The sequence below is a fragment of the Bison bison genome, unplaced genomic scaffold (genome assembly GCF_000754665.1).
Source record: "Bison bison bison isolate TAMUID 2011002044 unplaced genomic scaffold, Bison_UMD1.0 scf7180017864389, whole genome shotgun sequence".
Classification (NCBI taxonomy): Eukaryota; Metazoa; Chordata; class Mammalia; order Artiodactyla; family Bovidae; genus Bison; species Bison bison.
Window position 1 is genome coordinate 7,829,005 of NW_011494961.1, and position 17,336 is coordinate 7,846,340.

At 37.9% G+C, this 17,336-nt stretch overlaps 1 protein-coding gene across 1 annotated transcript in view; it reads left to right on the plus strand.

The window, feature by feature from the left end:
• COL25A1 (collagen, type XXV, alpha 1) overlaps nt 1-17,336 on the plus strand; it is a 494,338-nt gene that overhangs the window by 373,801 nt on the left and 103,201 nt on the right. The window contains exons 8-10 of the mRNA XM_010858552.1: nt 753-824; nt 1,565-1,672; nt 3,163-3,198. Coding sequence (XP_010856854.1) covers nt 753-824; nt 1,565-1,672; nt 3,163-3,198 — 216 coding nt within the window. The remainder of the gene's footprint in view (nt 1-752; nt 825-1,564; nt 1,673-3,162; nt 3,199-17,336) is intronic.

Sequence of the window (17,336 nt, forward strand, 5' to 3'; positions counted from 1 at the left end):
TCCTCACCGTCAAGGTTTGTGGTTGGCACCCATGGCTGCTCGGTCAGAGCCCGCAATCAGCATAAGAGTGAGCAAGAACAGCTCAACTGGCTTGCCGAGTCCAGTCACTCCCTTCCATCCCGCACAGCAGGTCATCGGGCATCCAGGACCTCACCTCCATCAGTGAGATCACATGTATATTAAAAAGGAGACTCTTGACCCCGAAAGAGGGGAGGATATTGAAGTCGAAGAAAGGCAGGCAAGCTCTCATAGGCTGTGCCATGCCCTGGTAGTCTGATTGGCATGCATCACCATGCTCTGTGAAAGCTTTCAGTACATCAGATAATCCTAAATACTCTGGACTTCGGGCATCAATAATGTGACAGTCGCGTTCATGCCACATTATGCTGGTTGATGAATCTGACAGAATTTGAACTGGCACTTTGTCTCTGGACTTTCTGCTCGGAGTACAGGTGACTCGAGGTTACCTGCTTCGCTATATACAATGTTTAAAAAGACCCAACACCCACAGCAAACAAAAAAAGATTCATTTCTAACCAAAAATCTGGTTTCACCACCCCATTTCAGGGTTATGGTTCTTTCAAGAAGAGCCAGAGGGTCCAATGTCAGACACAAGTACCAGTTCTGTTTTTCTGGATGGTTATTATAAGTCTAATGCGTGTATCTTTATTTCTTTCTTGGGGTCTTCTGATGCCTATTCTTCAACTCTCTCACCTCTGAACTCCAACCTTTGACCTCACCTGACTGATCAGATGGTGTTTCCTAAAATCAATCATGGGTTTCTCTCTGCTGATCAGCAGCTCATTAAACGCCGCCTGATTAAGGTAGTGCTTATTCTTGCTCAAGTTGGATTTCTCCTTTACATTCAATTTTTACTCTGTATACTGTTGCTTAACTATTTATCTTTCATGGGTGGGGTGTGGGTGGTGGGTATTTATTTTAAAATATACTACAGCGAAATTATGTTTCATGAGCTGCATTTGTTTGATATGTATATGAAAATACCCAAAGCAAAAGGTATAGAAAGTCTATCTAATTTTTTCTTAAATGAAGAAAAAGGAAAACAGCTTAAAAATTATATCCAGCGATAGATCCAGTTTCTAAGCTCTCTAGCTTTAGAAATGTATAAATTATTTCTCAGCATGACTAGAGCCTTGTGTGTCAAATTTTATAAGTTATGAAAAAGTAGATATTTGTCCAATTATAAATGCAGCCATTTTATTAAGCAAGGTGAATATAACCGATGCAGCATTGTCATGGATAAAGTTATGCAGAGGTTTTCCGCCAGCTCTGATATAATGATAACGTACACACTACTTCCAAGAGCTGAGAGTGCTGGTTCCTGAGCTTTGATTTCAACAGTGTCTACTCAGCTCACCCAGCATGAATATTTATTTGCTTCCTGCTGGCAGGCAAATTGCCTACAGGCTTTACGTTTCTGGTTGTTCGGGTTCTTTTTATAGTATAAACATGGATTAGATAATACAAATTTAAAGTGTTGAAAAGAAGACCTGGGTCTTTATCTCTCACAGTTATTGTTGGTCTGTCCCCTTCTGCACTGCAGGGTGACCAAGGTCAGGCTGGGCCGCCAGGCCCTCCGGGCCCACCGGGCCCAAGAGGGCCGCCTGGGGACACAGGGAAGGATGGCCCCCGCGGAATGCCAGGCATGCCCGTGAGTTGCTTTTTTGGATCCGTTGTTCTCACTGGTTTTGTTTCCTTTGAAGTGCTGAGAATTGGGATGGAGTTGGGGACGAGGGGCTGGTGGAGGTCAGGTGAGTGGAGTCGGTTGAGGGAACTGGGATGATAGGAAAGTCACCGGTCAGAGAAGCCACTGCCAACAAGATTCTGCTCCACACTCAACCCACTGGGCACCCATGCAAACCACAGGAGAGGCCTGGAAACAGCGACTGACCTGGTGTTCAGGTAAGCCTCAAGAAGCCTGCGGGTAGAGATGCCTGATCACATGTGTCCTGACTGCCACGGAGGACCTCAAAACCTTTGGTTTAAGTGGAAGACTGGCTTGAAAAACTAGACGGGAGATTGGTAACATCCCAAAGGACCAAAACAGAGACAATAAAGTCGTATGCAATTTACAGAAAGTAAAAGAGATAAATCATTCTAATGTTTAATCCTTTGCAAGTAATTGCTAATAAAACAGTGAAATTAATGGTTAAAACAACAGCATTTACGATTTGAATATCCTTTATCCTTTGTATGTGAAGCTTATGAATAGAAATAACTTAGCCATCTCAATACTTTGATCTAAGTACTAATTTACTCAGTACTTACTTACTTAGATTGGTGAAGTGTCAATAATAGAGTAACACAAGACATCAGATAAATGATTTAGTTTTGTAGAGGCAAGTCAGCGATTTAAAGAAATAATGGAAAAGGTAAAAAAATTTGTACACTTATGACTTTTGGACCAGAAGTTTAGGTTTATTGCTGAATTAAACTATTTATTTAATATATTGCTTTAACTTATCTTCATTAGTGTTTTCACAGTACAAAGGTAATAATAAAATATTAATCCACAAATAGAAAAAATTGAAAATAAAGGTAACCAAAAAAGAAAAACGTCTGCCATAGTCATTAATGTTTGGCATATTTAATTTTTATATTTGCATATTTATTTATGTGAATATAGGGTACCTTAAACCTTTTCTGAGACAACCCCCTCTCCAAAAGCTGCGGTAAATTTGTCTTATGAATGAAGTTGACTTTCAGCATAATTTTCTGGTTGTTAGGACTGCTTTCACCGGACCATCAGAGATAGAGGTTTCATCTTAAAACTGTCTTCTAAGGTCTCACTTTTTCTCAGGATGAAACCCCAAAAGATAGAGAAAGCCATAGCTGCTTTACAATATAATCACTCCTACTAGTTTTATTTAGAAAACCTTCTTGGCATAGTTATTAAATTTCTGCAGTAAGTAACATAGAGTCATCATATTAAATCTTAAAATGTTTATAAAATGCATTTGAAGAAAGAACTTCAGTACTCTTTAAATTTCATTATGTTTGCATTCCTCTCTTTAGCCTGAGAAGTATATATTTACATTCTCAATCCCCAGTGGATATTGTGAAAAAGACAAAAAAAAAAAAGATTGACATTGGTTTGTGCTGTTTATGGCATTAATAAAATTATCATTATTCTTTTTTAAGGGTGAGCCAGGGAAACCAGGAGAACAAGGCTTGATGGCAAGTATCTGAATTTCTCTTTTCCTATGTTGAAAAGAATGGAAAGACAAGTTACTCAAAGCTGTGCTCAATACTGTGTGTAACAAATGTATCAATTGTGTAACCTATAACAAAAAAAGAGTAAGAATTAGTAAAAGCTCAAAAACTGATAGTGATAATGGAATCACTTTGCTGTACACATGAAGCTAACACAACATTGTAAGATAACTATACTTCAAATTTTTTCAAATGGTAAATGTATATGTGTGTGTGTGTGTGTGTGTGTGTACGTGCGTGTGCTCGCTTAGTTACGTCCAACTCTTTGCAACCCCATGGACTGTAACCCACCAGGCTCCTCTGTCCATGGGATTTCTCAGGCAGGAATACTGGAGTGGGATGCCATTTCCTCCTCCAGGAGATCTTCCCGACCCAGGAATTGAACTTGCATCTCCTGTGCCTCCTGCATTGCACGTGGAATCTTTCCCCCACTGAGTCAATGGGGAGGCCCTGGACTCCTTTAAAATAAACAAGCAAAAAAAGTGATAGATACCGTTCATCACATGGTAAGGAGAGCGTGAAAACACATCTGCAGAACTGATACGGGAAGAAAAGAAAGAGGGAGATTCCAGGTGAAGCAAGTGACAAAGAACGCTGAGGAAGACTTCTATAAGAGAGATGAAATTCAGGGATACGCCTGTTAAACAGAAATGAGACATCAGAAGAACCAGGTGTGACTTCCCATGAATTAGTAGAGCAAACCTTCCACAGAGATTCAAGGGGGTTTTCTTTTGTTGAAGGGAGAGAGCAGTTGTGCCTTTTTGACCCCCAAAATTGATAATAAAACAGTAAAGTTAATGGTTAAAACATCAGCAGTTATGGTGTGAATATCATTTGGGCTTCCACCCAGAAACAGTTGTGCCTTCCTGATTTCTGACATTAAAAAAGATCATTAAATGATTCCTCTTGGACTTGCCCATAGACATGTGGGTCCCAGCTCCTCAGGTTTGTTTATCCTTTGCCAGAGATAAAGAATTTGGGGCAGCTTGCTGAGCCCCAAAGAGTAGAATTCCTTCAACCTGCCTCTTCCTGTCTCTGCCTGCCTGTCTCTCTCTGGAGTCGCCTCTCTGACCTACTTTGTGACATAAGCAATATTGGGGAACACAGGGTTGTGGTCTAATAACCCAAATTCCAGAGGATGGTGATGTCTTACACTCGCCCTGGATACAGTGATGACAATCAACTTGATCACGTCCGTTCCACGCGATGTGTGACATGCAGCCTGCAGATGTTCAGGATATAAAATGTATTAAAAAAAAAAAAGTTAGCTGGGTCATAGTGAATGCACAGAAACACGCTAGTTGGCCAGTAATTAAAACAAATGTGTGCATAGGCTAAAGGTCAAAGGCTTCCCCTACACAGGATGCCTTTAGCAGCCCTCCTGGGAAGACACTCAGCAAGCTGTAGTCCTAGCTGTCATGGAGCTGTCTTCAGAACGTCACTGATGAAGTGGAAGCATCCTGGGACCACACCTGACCCATTGCCTGGAAATTCTCTGCTCCTGACCTATAGGATCAAGATAGATATTTGATATGGATGATCGGGCAGGACGGATTCTTTTTTAAAAACAAGTAAAATGAAAGAAAAGCAACAACAGTGAAAGAGCGTATGTGAAAATTAAACAAAACATCTGTCATCTGTGGTAACTTTTCATACAAGTGCAGCATTAGCTCTCAAGATTATAGGATCACAGAAGGTGAAGGATCTTTGGAAATCTTTAAGCATTTGAATGCACCTGTGATTTTTATCATGGATAATGGTCAAAACATTTTACTCCCATACACTCTTATATCAAAGATTACTTGGGATTCTCAGGAGCCCAGGTATGCAGAGTCAACTCAGATTTTTATCATTGCCAGTGATAAATGGTTTTCTACCCCAATGTCCAAAGCAGCTCTGTAATAGATAAAGTTCTAAAATAAAAATGGCTGTTTTAAAAATTATAATCTTATCTTCTCTAAATTCATACATGTACTCTATGATACACTTTGGGAAGAACAATTTAATCTTAATTCCCTACTCTTCCTAGCTTAATGTCATTAAGTATAAATGTCCCATCTAGTCCTAAATGAATTATATCATTGTCTTAATTTGCTCCAATTTCCCATTTCATATAGCTACTTTTCAGATAAAGGTGATCCTTGGATATTTTTTCTCAACTTTTTTTTCTCTTTAAACTCTTCAGATTTAGTTCATACTCTCATTTTAAAAAATGCTGCTAACAAATTCAGTTGAAATCACAAATGTTTGAAGGATGTGTATAATATAGTGATCTTATAAAGTGTGTTGCACAGTTCTTAACAATGTAAAATTCTCCTTTTAAAGAAAACTTGTATAATATATATTTTTAAAAGTAGATAAGTATACATCTCAATGAATCTTCACAATGTACATAATTGTGTAACCACAAACTAGATCAAGAAATAAAATGTCTCATATCCTAGAAAACCTGCCCTGCTTCCTCACCATCCCCCTCTTCTACCTTCTGCTGAAATAGATTAATTTTGCCTGCATTTGAATTTTATAGTAATAGAATCCTACAATATGTAACTTTTGTGTCTGGATTCTTTCATCCGGCGTTATATTTGTGAGATCATCCACCTCTATTTTAATAGCCTTCACAGCTGGTTACAAAAAAAAAAAAAAAATTAAGAGGAAGAACCTTACTTCCTTGACTTCCCTGTTAAAACTACATCACTCAAATAGCAGTAAATGAATGAATAGTCTGTCTGACCTTGGGCAAGTCACTTAACCTCTCAATTATTCATCTGTAAAGAAAGGATAATAATACCCTCTCTACCTCCCTTATGAGGTTGCCAAAGACAAATGCAATAAATTAGGAGAAAGCACTTTAAAATATATAATGAAGAATTGTATGAGTATGTTATTATTATTATCACTCAATTGTTCCCTCTAGAGTAAATTACAGGTGAGCATGGATTTATATAACAGATGTATTCCTGTAAAGTTCTATATGAATCAGATTTTCATAAATCAACATAGCTTAAATGTACTGGGAAATTTTGCTATTTAAGGCAATCCTATTCAGAGTCTTTTTGTAAAGGAACATAATCCCCTAATTCCTCTTCCCAGAAAACCAAATTTTTATATATTATTTGCTTAAAGAGAAATATTTCTATTTTTAAAGAAATCACTATTTATGTTTGTTAACTTAAATAGCACCTGGGTATTTTAACCTATCTCAAAGAAGAGATACTAAAAATATAATAGCAGCTTTCATGAGGAGAAAATTTTCCTTAGAAATTTTCTTTTTCTTTCAAATATTACGTGTAGGGGATGGGGAGCAGTGAGTGTGTTTTGACTCAAAGTCTGGTAGAAAGAAAAGTACATCATGCCAGTAATTCTGACCTCAAAACAACTTAAAGAGCATATAACTGTAGTCTGTGACCCTTTTTACTGATCTATAAAATGTAGGCAACGATTTCTATTCTACCCCACTCACTGGGATATGGTAAGAAGCAAGTGAAATAATAAAAAATGTGAAAATGCTTTATGAAACAAAAACTTGCCATAAGTGAGAAGTATTGCTGTTAAGATAAAAATGTCAGATGCCATAACTTCACTTGCAGAAAGCCCACTCGATGAGCCCTAAGGGCTAACAGAGTGATTATAGCTATCAATTAGAGTGTGTCAAATACTGCGATTGATAATGCACCTTAATCCTTTTGTCTTATTTGTTGCTGTCATTGTTTTTGGCCTTCTCTTACGTATCACATCTTCTTACATCATCAGCTTTTCACAACACACCACCAGTTCAACCAAGGGAAGATAATAAATGCCACTGCTCTCATCTTTTGCATAGTACGCTAAACCCACTACATCTGTTGGGTTCTATCATGGGAGAGTGTTTGCTTACATGAGGATCTTGAGAGGCACTATAGAATTTTTTAAAAGTTTAAGTATCTCTAATGATGAAATGGAAAAATACTAGGAATGATCTAAAATTAGCTCTTATAAAACTGTTTATGAGTCTGTAAGGTGGGGAATTCGTTTTTGTAATCCAGGCTATATATTTTATATTGCAAAAATAATCATCTGCAGATTAACAGCATCTCTGATAGAATAAAAGAGAAGTCTTGCTTGTCAAGCAGTTCCACATTTATTTAGCCCCCCTGTGCATCTATTCCATAAATAAGGCCTTCAGGTTTTCCGGGAAGTTCTGGAGGAGATTTTAAAAGGCAGAATCTTGAGCTAAAATAAACTGGACGCTATTTAAATAAAGAGAAGATCATTCTGGCTTGTAAAACTAGACTCAAAAATCAAACCAAGAACTGACCACAGCTGGAAATGCTAAATTTCTGAACCCCGGGACAAGTTATCTTTATTTTTCAGTTCTTTCAGTTCAGTTTAGTACAATTCAGTTCAGTCTCTCAGTCGTGTCCCACTCTTTGCGACCTCATGAATCGCAGCACACCAGGCCTCCCTGTCCATCATTAACTCCCAGAGTTCACTCAGACTCACGTCCACTGAGTCAGTGATGCCATCCAGCCATCTCATCCTCTGCCGTCCCCTTCTCCTCCTGCCCCCAATCCCTCCCAGCATCAGAGTCTTTTCCAGTGAGTCAACTCTTCGCATGAGGTGGCCAAAGTACTGGAATTTCAGCTTCAGCATCATTCCTTCCAAAGAACACCCAGGGCTGATCTCCTTCAGAATGGACTGGTTGGATCTCCTTGCAGTCCAAGGGACTCTCAAGAGTCTTCTCCAACACCACAGTTCAAAAGCATCAATTCTTCAGCGCTCAGCCTTCTTCACAGTCCAACTCTCACATCCATACATGACCACTGGAAAAACCATAGCCTTGACTAGACAGACCTTAGTTGGCAAAGTAATGTCTCTGCTTTTGAATATGCTATCTAGGTTGGTCATAACTCTCCTTCAGTTCTGAAGAACTTTTCAGTTCTTAGAACTAATAGTATTGAAATAGTATTTTTGAAGGTGTCTTTCCTTTTGATATTTTTACAGTTTCTTTCTTTGACAAAAGTAGAAGTTCTCAAAAACATAAAAGATAAATGATGTATATTCAGTATACCAACTTGTCCCAGTTTTGGGTTTGTTTTTTTTTCATATTTATTTATTTATTTGGCTGCACTGGGTCTTGGTTTCAGCATGTAAACTCTTAGTTGCAACATGTGGGATCTAGTTCCCTGACCAGGAATCAAACCTGAGACCCCTGCATTGGGAGGTCAGAGTCTTAGCCGTTGGACCACCAGGGAAGTCCCTGGAAATTATTTTTTTATCCAAAGTATCTATAACCAAGGTTTCCTAGACTATATCCCTTTCCCTACACTGAACTCTTTCTTCCTCTCCCTCCCCCTATATAAACGCAAACTCCATAATGTATCCATTCATCTCTTTATGAATTATAAGAGTACTTACAGTGTCATTCATTGGGCCCTGGTGGTGTCTGAGAGTTTAAAACTCAGAAATTTTTTTTTCTGTTATTGTTCCTTAAAGTGGAATTTATATCGTATCCAAAAATTCATAGGTTTTTTTTAGTTTATTTTTGTTTTGTCTGCAAGCACGTTTAATATATTTGAATATATTAAATATTCAAATGAATACAATGAATTGTATTCAAGTGAATACAATGTATTTCCATAGTAGCTAATAACATAAGCATAAATCATTGCTTCTGCTTCATTTAAGATAAAATTGAATCAACCAATATGTGAAGATTTACTTTAAACATATTTAGTTATAATGTACTGCTATGCCACAGATTTGATAAAAACTTATCATATTACTTAATTGTACTTTGCTCTCTCAGCCTTACTAATCTGCAAGATGATAGAAATCAGACACAGCAGAAGGATTCCCTTCATGATTTTAATCTGGTGGAGCAAGAAAAAGTGTGACAGTGATGGGCACCCAGTCATGTCCAACTCTTTGAGACCCTGTGGACTGTAGCCCACCAAGCTTCTCTGTCTGTGGAATTTCCCAGGCCAGAATACTACAGTGGGTAGTCTTTCCCTTCTCCAGGGGATCTTCCCAATCCAGGGATCAAACTGGGGTCTCCAACATTGCAGGCAGATTCTTTACCATCTGAGCCACCAGGGAAGCCCTGGTGGAGCAAACAAGCCTTTCAATCACAAATAACCAAAATGACCTAAATCATCTTAGGGTATTTAGTTATTAGACTAGATTTAACAGTGAAATTTTTTTTGATAAAACTGCGTTACTTCAGTTATACACACTGCCTGCTGCGATGCCTTAGCAACCGTTCTAAGCTTTATTATCTTCAGTTAATTTAACTGCCCACGAAATACCTGTAAATGCCACACCAACAGAGCTCTTCTGACCTATGGTGCTTTTCTCTAGAGCCCGTAATACTTGGTTTTCCAAATTGGCCAAGGCCTGCTCCCTTGTTCTCTCACACGTACCTAATATCCAAATCTCTACTAGACTCCAGCTCTCACATGTAGATATCTGGAATGCTCACAGGATCAAACTCCACCCACGTGCTTCAAAATACCCACCTCTTTGCCCTGTTACTATAGTGCACAGCAGTGGTATGGCTCACCCTCAGAAGAACAGACCTGGGAAGACGGCAACTCACAGTCCCTGAAGTGAGCTCCAGTCACTGGGGTGGAGAATTCCAAGGTCACAGGTACCCAGAGGACAGTCAAAAGTCAAGGAGTGGGCTACCAAAGGAGGAGAAGTGCAACCAGGAAAGAGATCTCTAAAGCATGGGCCCCAGTGCAAGAACCCCCTTGCCCAGGGTAAGGGCAATACCAAGGCCATATGTCTGAATGGACTCTTAAACAAATAGACTTCTGCTTTGGTCGGTCACTTCCTTTGAGAAAACTTCCCACACAGTCATAGATATTCACATTTCTCTAAGCTAAGTTAGAAACTGTCTTCTCCCCTCCTGCACATTTATCACATCACATATAATATTAACTGTGTTTGGAGCTTGGTGTATTCAATAAACTGAGTGACTGAATGATATGAATTGATGATTCAATAAATCAAGTACCAATGCAAGGAAATCCTATTTAGATTTTTATTTTATCCAGTGTCATAGCACACCAGGAGTAGGATTAGGCAGGATAAATACAACTACAAAACCACTTTTTCTTCTGCATCACTGTGTATTCATTCATGTATTATAGATAATTTGCAATATGAATGTTCATGAATAGGCATAGTGTAACTAAAAGACTGATTTTCATGAGGAGATTGAAATAATAACTCACAATTTTTAGTCACACTCGATGAGTATTTTTTAAGTAGAGCATAAATGATTTAGAAGAAATCTTAGGAATCATCTAGTTAATCACTTTAAAGATAAAGAAATAGCATCAGGATGAATAATAACATGATCAAGCTCACAAAGTAGTCCATGGCAGAAGCAGGGTCAAATCCAGTTCACTGGATTGCAGTCTTATGCATTTTACACCCTAGATCTGCTAGATCTACACTTTCTAATATAGTAGCCACTAGCCATGTGTGGCCATTTAAACTGCAATTAAACAAAATTAAATTTAAAGTTCAGTTCCTAATAATTGTACTAGCCGCATGTCAAGTGCTAAGTCACCACATGTGGTTACTAGCTACCATACTGGGTGGAGCAATAGAGACTATTTCCGTTATTCCAGAAAGTTCTATTGGACAGGACTGGTCTAGATAGAAAACAGATCTGAACAGTAGATGAGTATATATTAAGGTCCTAAATTTAAGTCTTCCTTCTGCTGATTGTGGGATATTTAAATTTTAGCAGTTAGTGTTTTTTAGCATTGTTGATTTAACATGGGAAAAGCACTTACACGTTACTCCTTAGAAATATTTTTTCCTGAGCGTAGCATCGGGTGATAGGCCTTCATAAACCATAAATTTACTGCCTTTATGGTACACTGGGGAAGTATGCTTAATCACAGAGGGCAGAAGAAGCCTGTTAATTTTTCTTTCTTTCCGGATCATTTCCATTTTGGATATAGCACTGAGAAACAATTTATTAAATATTTAGAAAGGATAAAGTGAGCTAATTTCGGCCCTGGATATCTGGTAGGAGGTGATAGAGTCTCTGTTTGGGGATCTAATCAGAGCATAGATTCTCAAATACCTAGATCTGTCTTAAATCTGTTTGCTGTAGTTAACGTTCAATTTTTTGTCTTGGGTCCTGGTTTCATCAAGTGGTAAGAAAAATGTATAGCTTCTTTAATTTCCTGAGCATTAAGAGACCTCCCTTAAAGAGGTTGGAGCTTCAGGATTTTGAGAAACACCAACAAATGAATCATCCGGGTTTAATATTTTTCCCCCAAAGTCAGCACATGAGATAGAGAAGTCAAAAATAATTTATTCTTTAAAAAAAATTAATTACTGCATTTAAAACTTTTTTCATCAAATATTCATGAATTAAAATATAGTAACATGTCATCTTATAGATAGGCTCTAAAGGAGACCTGTTTTAGAGAAACTTCTTCAAACAATAGAAATTATGGAGTGATATTATTGAAATGAAAAAATCCCAGATACTTGAGCAGAAACAACTGCCTCAAAACTGAGGACTTCAAGGAGAAAAATAGAATGATGTCTAACTTCCCATAAGAAGAGCTTCAGTTCAGTTCAGTTGCTCAGTCGTGTCCAACTCTTTGTGACCCCATGGACTACAGCACACCAGGCTCTCCATCACCAACTCCCGGAGCTTGCTCAAACTCATGTCCATTGAGTCAGTGATACCAACCAACCATCTCACCCTGTGTCATCCCCTTATGCTCCTGCCTTCAATCTTTCCCAGCATCGGGGTCTTTTCTAATGAGTCAGTTCTTCACATCAGCTGGCCAAAGTATTGGAGCTTGTCCATGCATTTTCTAAATAGATAATGATGGATGAATCACCCTAGTGTTTTGATTCTATTAAGTACTACTGTGAGGCAACCATTTTTATTTCAAAATATTGTTTATATATACTGGGAGATTTTTGCTTTTTAAATTTGACTAAAAGTTTTAGACAGCCATCTATTAAAAAAAAAAAAAAAAACACCAAGCTCTTTCCAGTGATAAGAAGGAAGATAGCTAGACTTGTAAAACAATGGCAGAAGTTTGGTAAATGGAATTTTGTAATTTTCATATTGACTCATTCATTGTTGCAATGCAGTCAATAATGATTTATTTGCTAGGAACTGACCTAGGTGCTGAGGATGTAAAATATATGACCTGAAGAATTTGCTTCCTAGTCAAGTAGATTTTATAAATATGTAAATATATTAAAATTCAGCCAGTTAAAATGTGCTCGAGAAATATGGAGGACAAAAACAGGCTCTGTCTGGGTGAACCAGAGAAGGTTCAAAGAGGAAGTGATTGAAGGTTGCTGAGCCTCAAAGGATGATGAAGACCTTTACGTGAAGTCTTAATGTATGGATGACTTGCTGTGACTGAAGAGAGAATTCATGGAGGACTCAAAACGAAAATGAAGCTCTCTCAGCTCAGCTCCGTCCCACTCTTTTTTTGTTTATTCTGTGCTCCTTCTTACCCAGTCCATCTGAATCATTGGCTTTTGTACTGAAAACATATCAGCACACTTTATATTCTAAACATTTCCCCAAAGTTTCTAGTTTGGCATTTCCACACACTTAAGCCATGAAATCTGAATCTTGTAAAACATCACTTGAATTATATTCCAGTCTCCCATATAATAGTGGCTAGAGTTTATGTTTCTTGACCCTCTCTCATCAGACATCCAAGCAGAACACGAAATGTTGTAAAAGTACATCTTACATGAATCCCTCTTAAGTAAGACAAGCTTCTATTATTTATTTCAAATTTCCCCTTATTCTTTGAAACCAATTTTTTGTATCTTCTGATCTTGTGACCAGGTTAATAGCTTTCACAAAGTTATAATTAAAGTCCGTTGCAGCAAACTCTTGAAAAAGTCTGATATTAACATTTTATGACTCCAATAAGTTAGATTTCATGTTATCATTTTTCCCATAGAAACAGACTTTAAAAAGTATTTTCTTCATTTTGCCTAACTTTTATTAAATCATGGAACAATTCTTAACTCAAAAAGGAAATAATTTTAAGTGGCTTAATAGATTGGGGCTTTTCTCTCCTTCACAGATGGACCACCTCTCTTTCGTTCCCTTTGTTTTTTATTACAGAAGCTGGTTGTATATTCTTGCATCCAGGAATGACCAGCAGCTTTCAGAGCTTCAGTTTTACTGTTACCCATCAGGGACAGAGCAGGAACTATGTCCGCCCCCTGCTCACACAGAACATCATCTCCTAATAGCAGGCAACCAGAAGTTGCCTTAAAACACCTCCCAAGAGGCATCCTAAAGCACATCATTTAGAAACTCTACATCCTGTTTAAGTAATTAATGCCTCAATCAAATTTGTGCTAGCATCAGTAGTGTCGGAAAACTTCATTAATTTTTTTCTATTCCATGATCTCTCAAACAAAAGACTTTTTAATTAAAAAAAATGATATTTTTACAAGCTGGAAAGTGAAGCCAATGCATAATAGCTATAGAAATATCCATTTCATAACTGCCTGCTTTGAAGATTACCATGGTTTGATAATTCTACTTACTCTTTGCATGATGGCTTTCTGAAGTGCATTAGAGACCTTAGACCTACATTCACATCCATGACAGTCTCTGAACGAATGAGACCACGTAGACAAAATGATTTTTGTTTTGCAGTTTTAATGTAGAAACTATGAATTGAATTACTCTACTCACTTTTGCACTTAGAGGTAATCTAGAGGCTATGAAATTAGGCTTGTAGCATTAGAATGACTTGGGTGAACAGGAGTGAAAAATCTTGTCATTGTAATTTTTTTCTGTTGTTTGTTTTTATATTCTTTTTATTTTAAACTTTTAATTTTGTATTGGGGTATAGCCAATTAACATTGTTGTGATAGTTTCACAACTAGTGAAGGGACTCAGCCATACATATACAATGTATCCATTCTCCCCCAAACCCCCCTCCTATCCAGGCTGCCACATAACACTGAGCAGAGTTCCATATGCTATACAGTAAGCCCTTGTTAGTTCTCATTTTAAACATAGCAGTGTGTACATGTCCATCCCAAACTCTCTAACTGTCCCTTCACCCTGGCAACCATAAATTCATTCTCTAAGTTGTGTTGTCATTCTTATCTTGAGACACTATTGTCTAAGATATTAGGGGAAACTTGATTTACTCCATGTATTTATTATTCATTCCTATAATTTTTATCAACCTCAGTTCACTTCAGTTGCTCAGTTATGTCTGATTCTTTGCAACCCCATGGACTGAAGCACTCCAGGCTTCCCTGTCCGTCACCAACTCCCAGAGCTTGCTCAAACTCATGTCCATCGAGTTGGTGATGCCATCAAACCATCTCATCCTCTGTCACCCCCTTCTCCTCTTGCCTTCAATCTTTTCCAGCATCAGGGTCTTTTCCAATGAGTCAATTCTTTGCATCACGTGGCCAAAGTAGTGGAGCTTCAGCTTCAGCATCCATCCTTCCAATGAATATTCAGGACTGATTTCCTTTAGGGTTGATTGGTTTGATCTCCTTGCAGTCCAAGGGACTCTCAAGAGTCTTCTCCAACACCACAGTTCAAAAGCATCAATTCTTTGGCATTCAGCTTTCTTTATGGTCCAACTCTCACACATATATGACTACTGAAAAAAATAGCATTGACTAGATGGACCTTTGTTGGCAAAGTAATGTCTCTGCTTTCTAATATGCTGTTCAGGTTGGTCATAGCTTTTCTTCCAAGGAGCAAGCATCTTTTAATTTCATGGCTGCAGTCACCATTTGCAGAGATTTTGGAGCCCAAGAAAATAAAGTCTTCACTGTTTCCATTATTTCTCCATCTATTTGCCAAGAAGTAATGAGTAAGCACCATTTTGCTGACGATCTGTAGTCCATACACATGTGAGCTGCCTTACCTCTCCACAGCCCTGCCTTCTACCACCCACCTATTGCCTCCTTGCTGTTATTTGAACACCCTGAGCATGTGCCCACCTCTTGACCTTCGTACTTCTTCTTCCCTTGCCTGGAATATCCTTGCTCCTTCTACATGCATGACTGTCTTGATGGCCTCTTCTAGAGTTCTATCCAAGTGTCACTTTATCCCTAGGCCTTCACCAAATCCCCAATTTAAAATGCCACCACATACACTTCTCCCAGTTCCAAACCCCCTATCTGCTTTAACACTTACCCCCTGACACAACTTTATATTTTACTTGTTTATTTTATTTATTTATTTATTTATTTATTTATTTGCTATCTTTCTCCATTAACTAGACTATGAAGTCCAGGAAGGCTTGCATTTTCATTTATTTTGTTCACTACTATATCCCCAGTGCCTAGAACATTGCCTGACACTTAATGGGTATTTAAATAACTGCTAAGTGGATGAATTCATGAATGAACCCAAAAGAACTGAGCATTTATTATGCCAACTATTGTGCATGATAAGAGAAGTTTAGAGTGAAGAAAGAAGTAACCCAACAATCACAACTCTGTTGGTAAATTCTGGGAAGAAGTGCAGTCATAAGGGTACTTTGGAAAACAAAAGAAGGAGACCCAGCCTGAGAGGGGTGGCCCTGAGCTCTGAATTATGTAATGGGTGGAGGAGGGAAGACCAGAGAGAAAAAGGCCATTAAGGGAACAGACAGCCAGATGATGCAGAGGTGTAGAGATGAGAAAGCATGGCTTTTTCAACTGAGGAAAGGTATGAACCTGAAAGCATTTTAAGAAAGGTCCTTAGGCATCACCATGCAGAAAGGGTTGAAGAAGACTGAAAACACGGTGGCTTTTAGCTGGGTGTGACATTCGCTTAGGTGAGAGAGATGGGGGTTGAACAAGACCAGAGCAATGCTGCTGAAGAAGAGGGTGAACTGGAGGTTGTTCTCGAGTTAAGTATCTGGAGGAGTAAAAGATCACCCTCAAGCCCGAGTAATCCACCATTTGGTAAAGGCAATCGCTAAATGGGAACTACAATATTCCTTTAACTTACTTGGCTGCCACTTTTATACATAATATTTTATATAATCTTTAAAAATGGAATCTGGTGGGGCAGGAACAGGAATGAGAATCAGTGCACTGTATAATTTCTTGCTTGTTTATAACTTTTTGCTTAACTTGTCATCACTCTCTATAGTCTTTTCTGAAAGAACATGAAAACTCAGGTGCCAACATTTATATGCAGATGAGTGATGCTATTACTCCACGCTTAGAAGTATTCAATGGCTCATTTGATCCTTATGAATTGTTATGTTCACTATGCAAGATCCTTTAATGAAAAAAGCTCATACATTCTGACCAAGAGCTTATGTCAGAGTGAGTATATTTTAAGATATAGTTTAACACTTCTAGAATTGAACTTAAATATAATGTATCATATTGAGATTCTGAATGTTACACAATTTTCAATCTGTAGATAAGGATAAAGAAATGATAACAGAAAATAAAAGAGACTAGATAACAGAAAATAAAAGAGTCTACAAAGTAAATGCAAACATACAAGTGCCGGCCAAGAAAATACTTAAGAAAGGAACAATTCATTGATTGATAAGAATGAACTAAAAAGATTGACTCAGTTTTGAAAACTATTTGATTCAAACTTTTAAGACATGGGGTAACAATAATGGATTTATTTTAGAAAACTTAGAACATGAGAACAATTTTAATTTTAGGAATAATAGGAAATACTAGCTTGACTGGTGAATAACGAATTTATGAGTCTTCATCCAAATCATTATTCGGACTACGAATATAAGCAAGTTTATGAAAGATGAGATAAGTCCGTCAGTGGTTCTATGGCATTTGCTCACTGTTTTATAAATTTGTATTTATACTAGAGGCCACAAAACTACTCAGATGTGGACATCTTAACCAACTGGTAACAACATACCCTAACTTCAAAATCAATTTTTGGTCAGTGAAGCTTTCATTGATTGGTCCTTGGAAGGAAAGTTATGACCAACCTAGATAGCATATTAAAAAGCAGAGACATTACTTTGCCAACAAAGGTCCATCTAGTCAAGGCTATGATTTTTCCAGTGGTCATGTATGGATGTGAGAGTTGGAGTGTGAAGAAAGCTGAGCGCCAAAGAATTGATGCTTTTGAACTGTGGTATTGG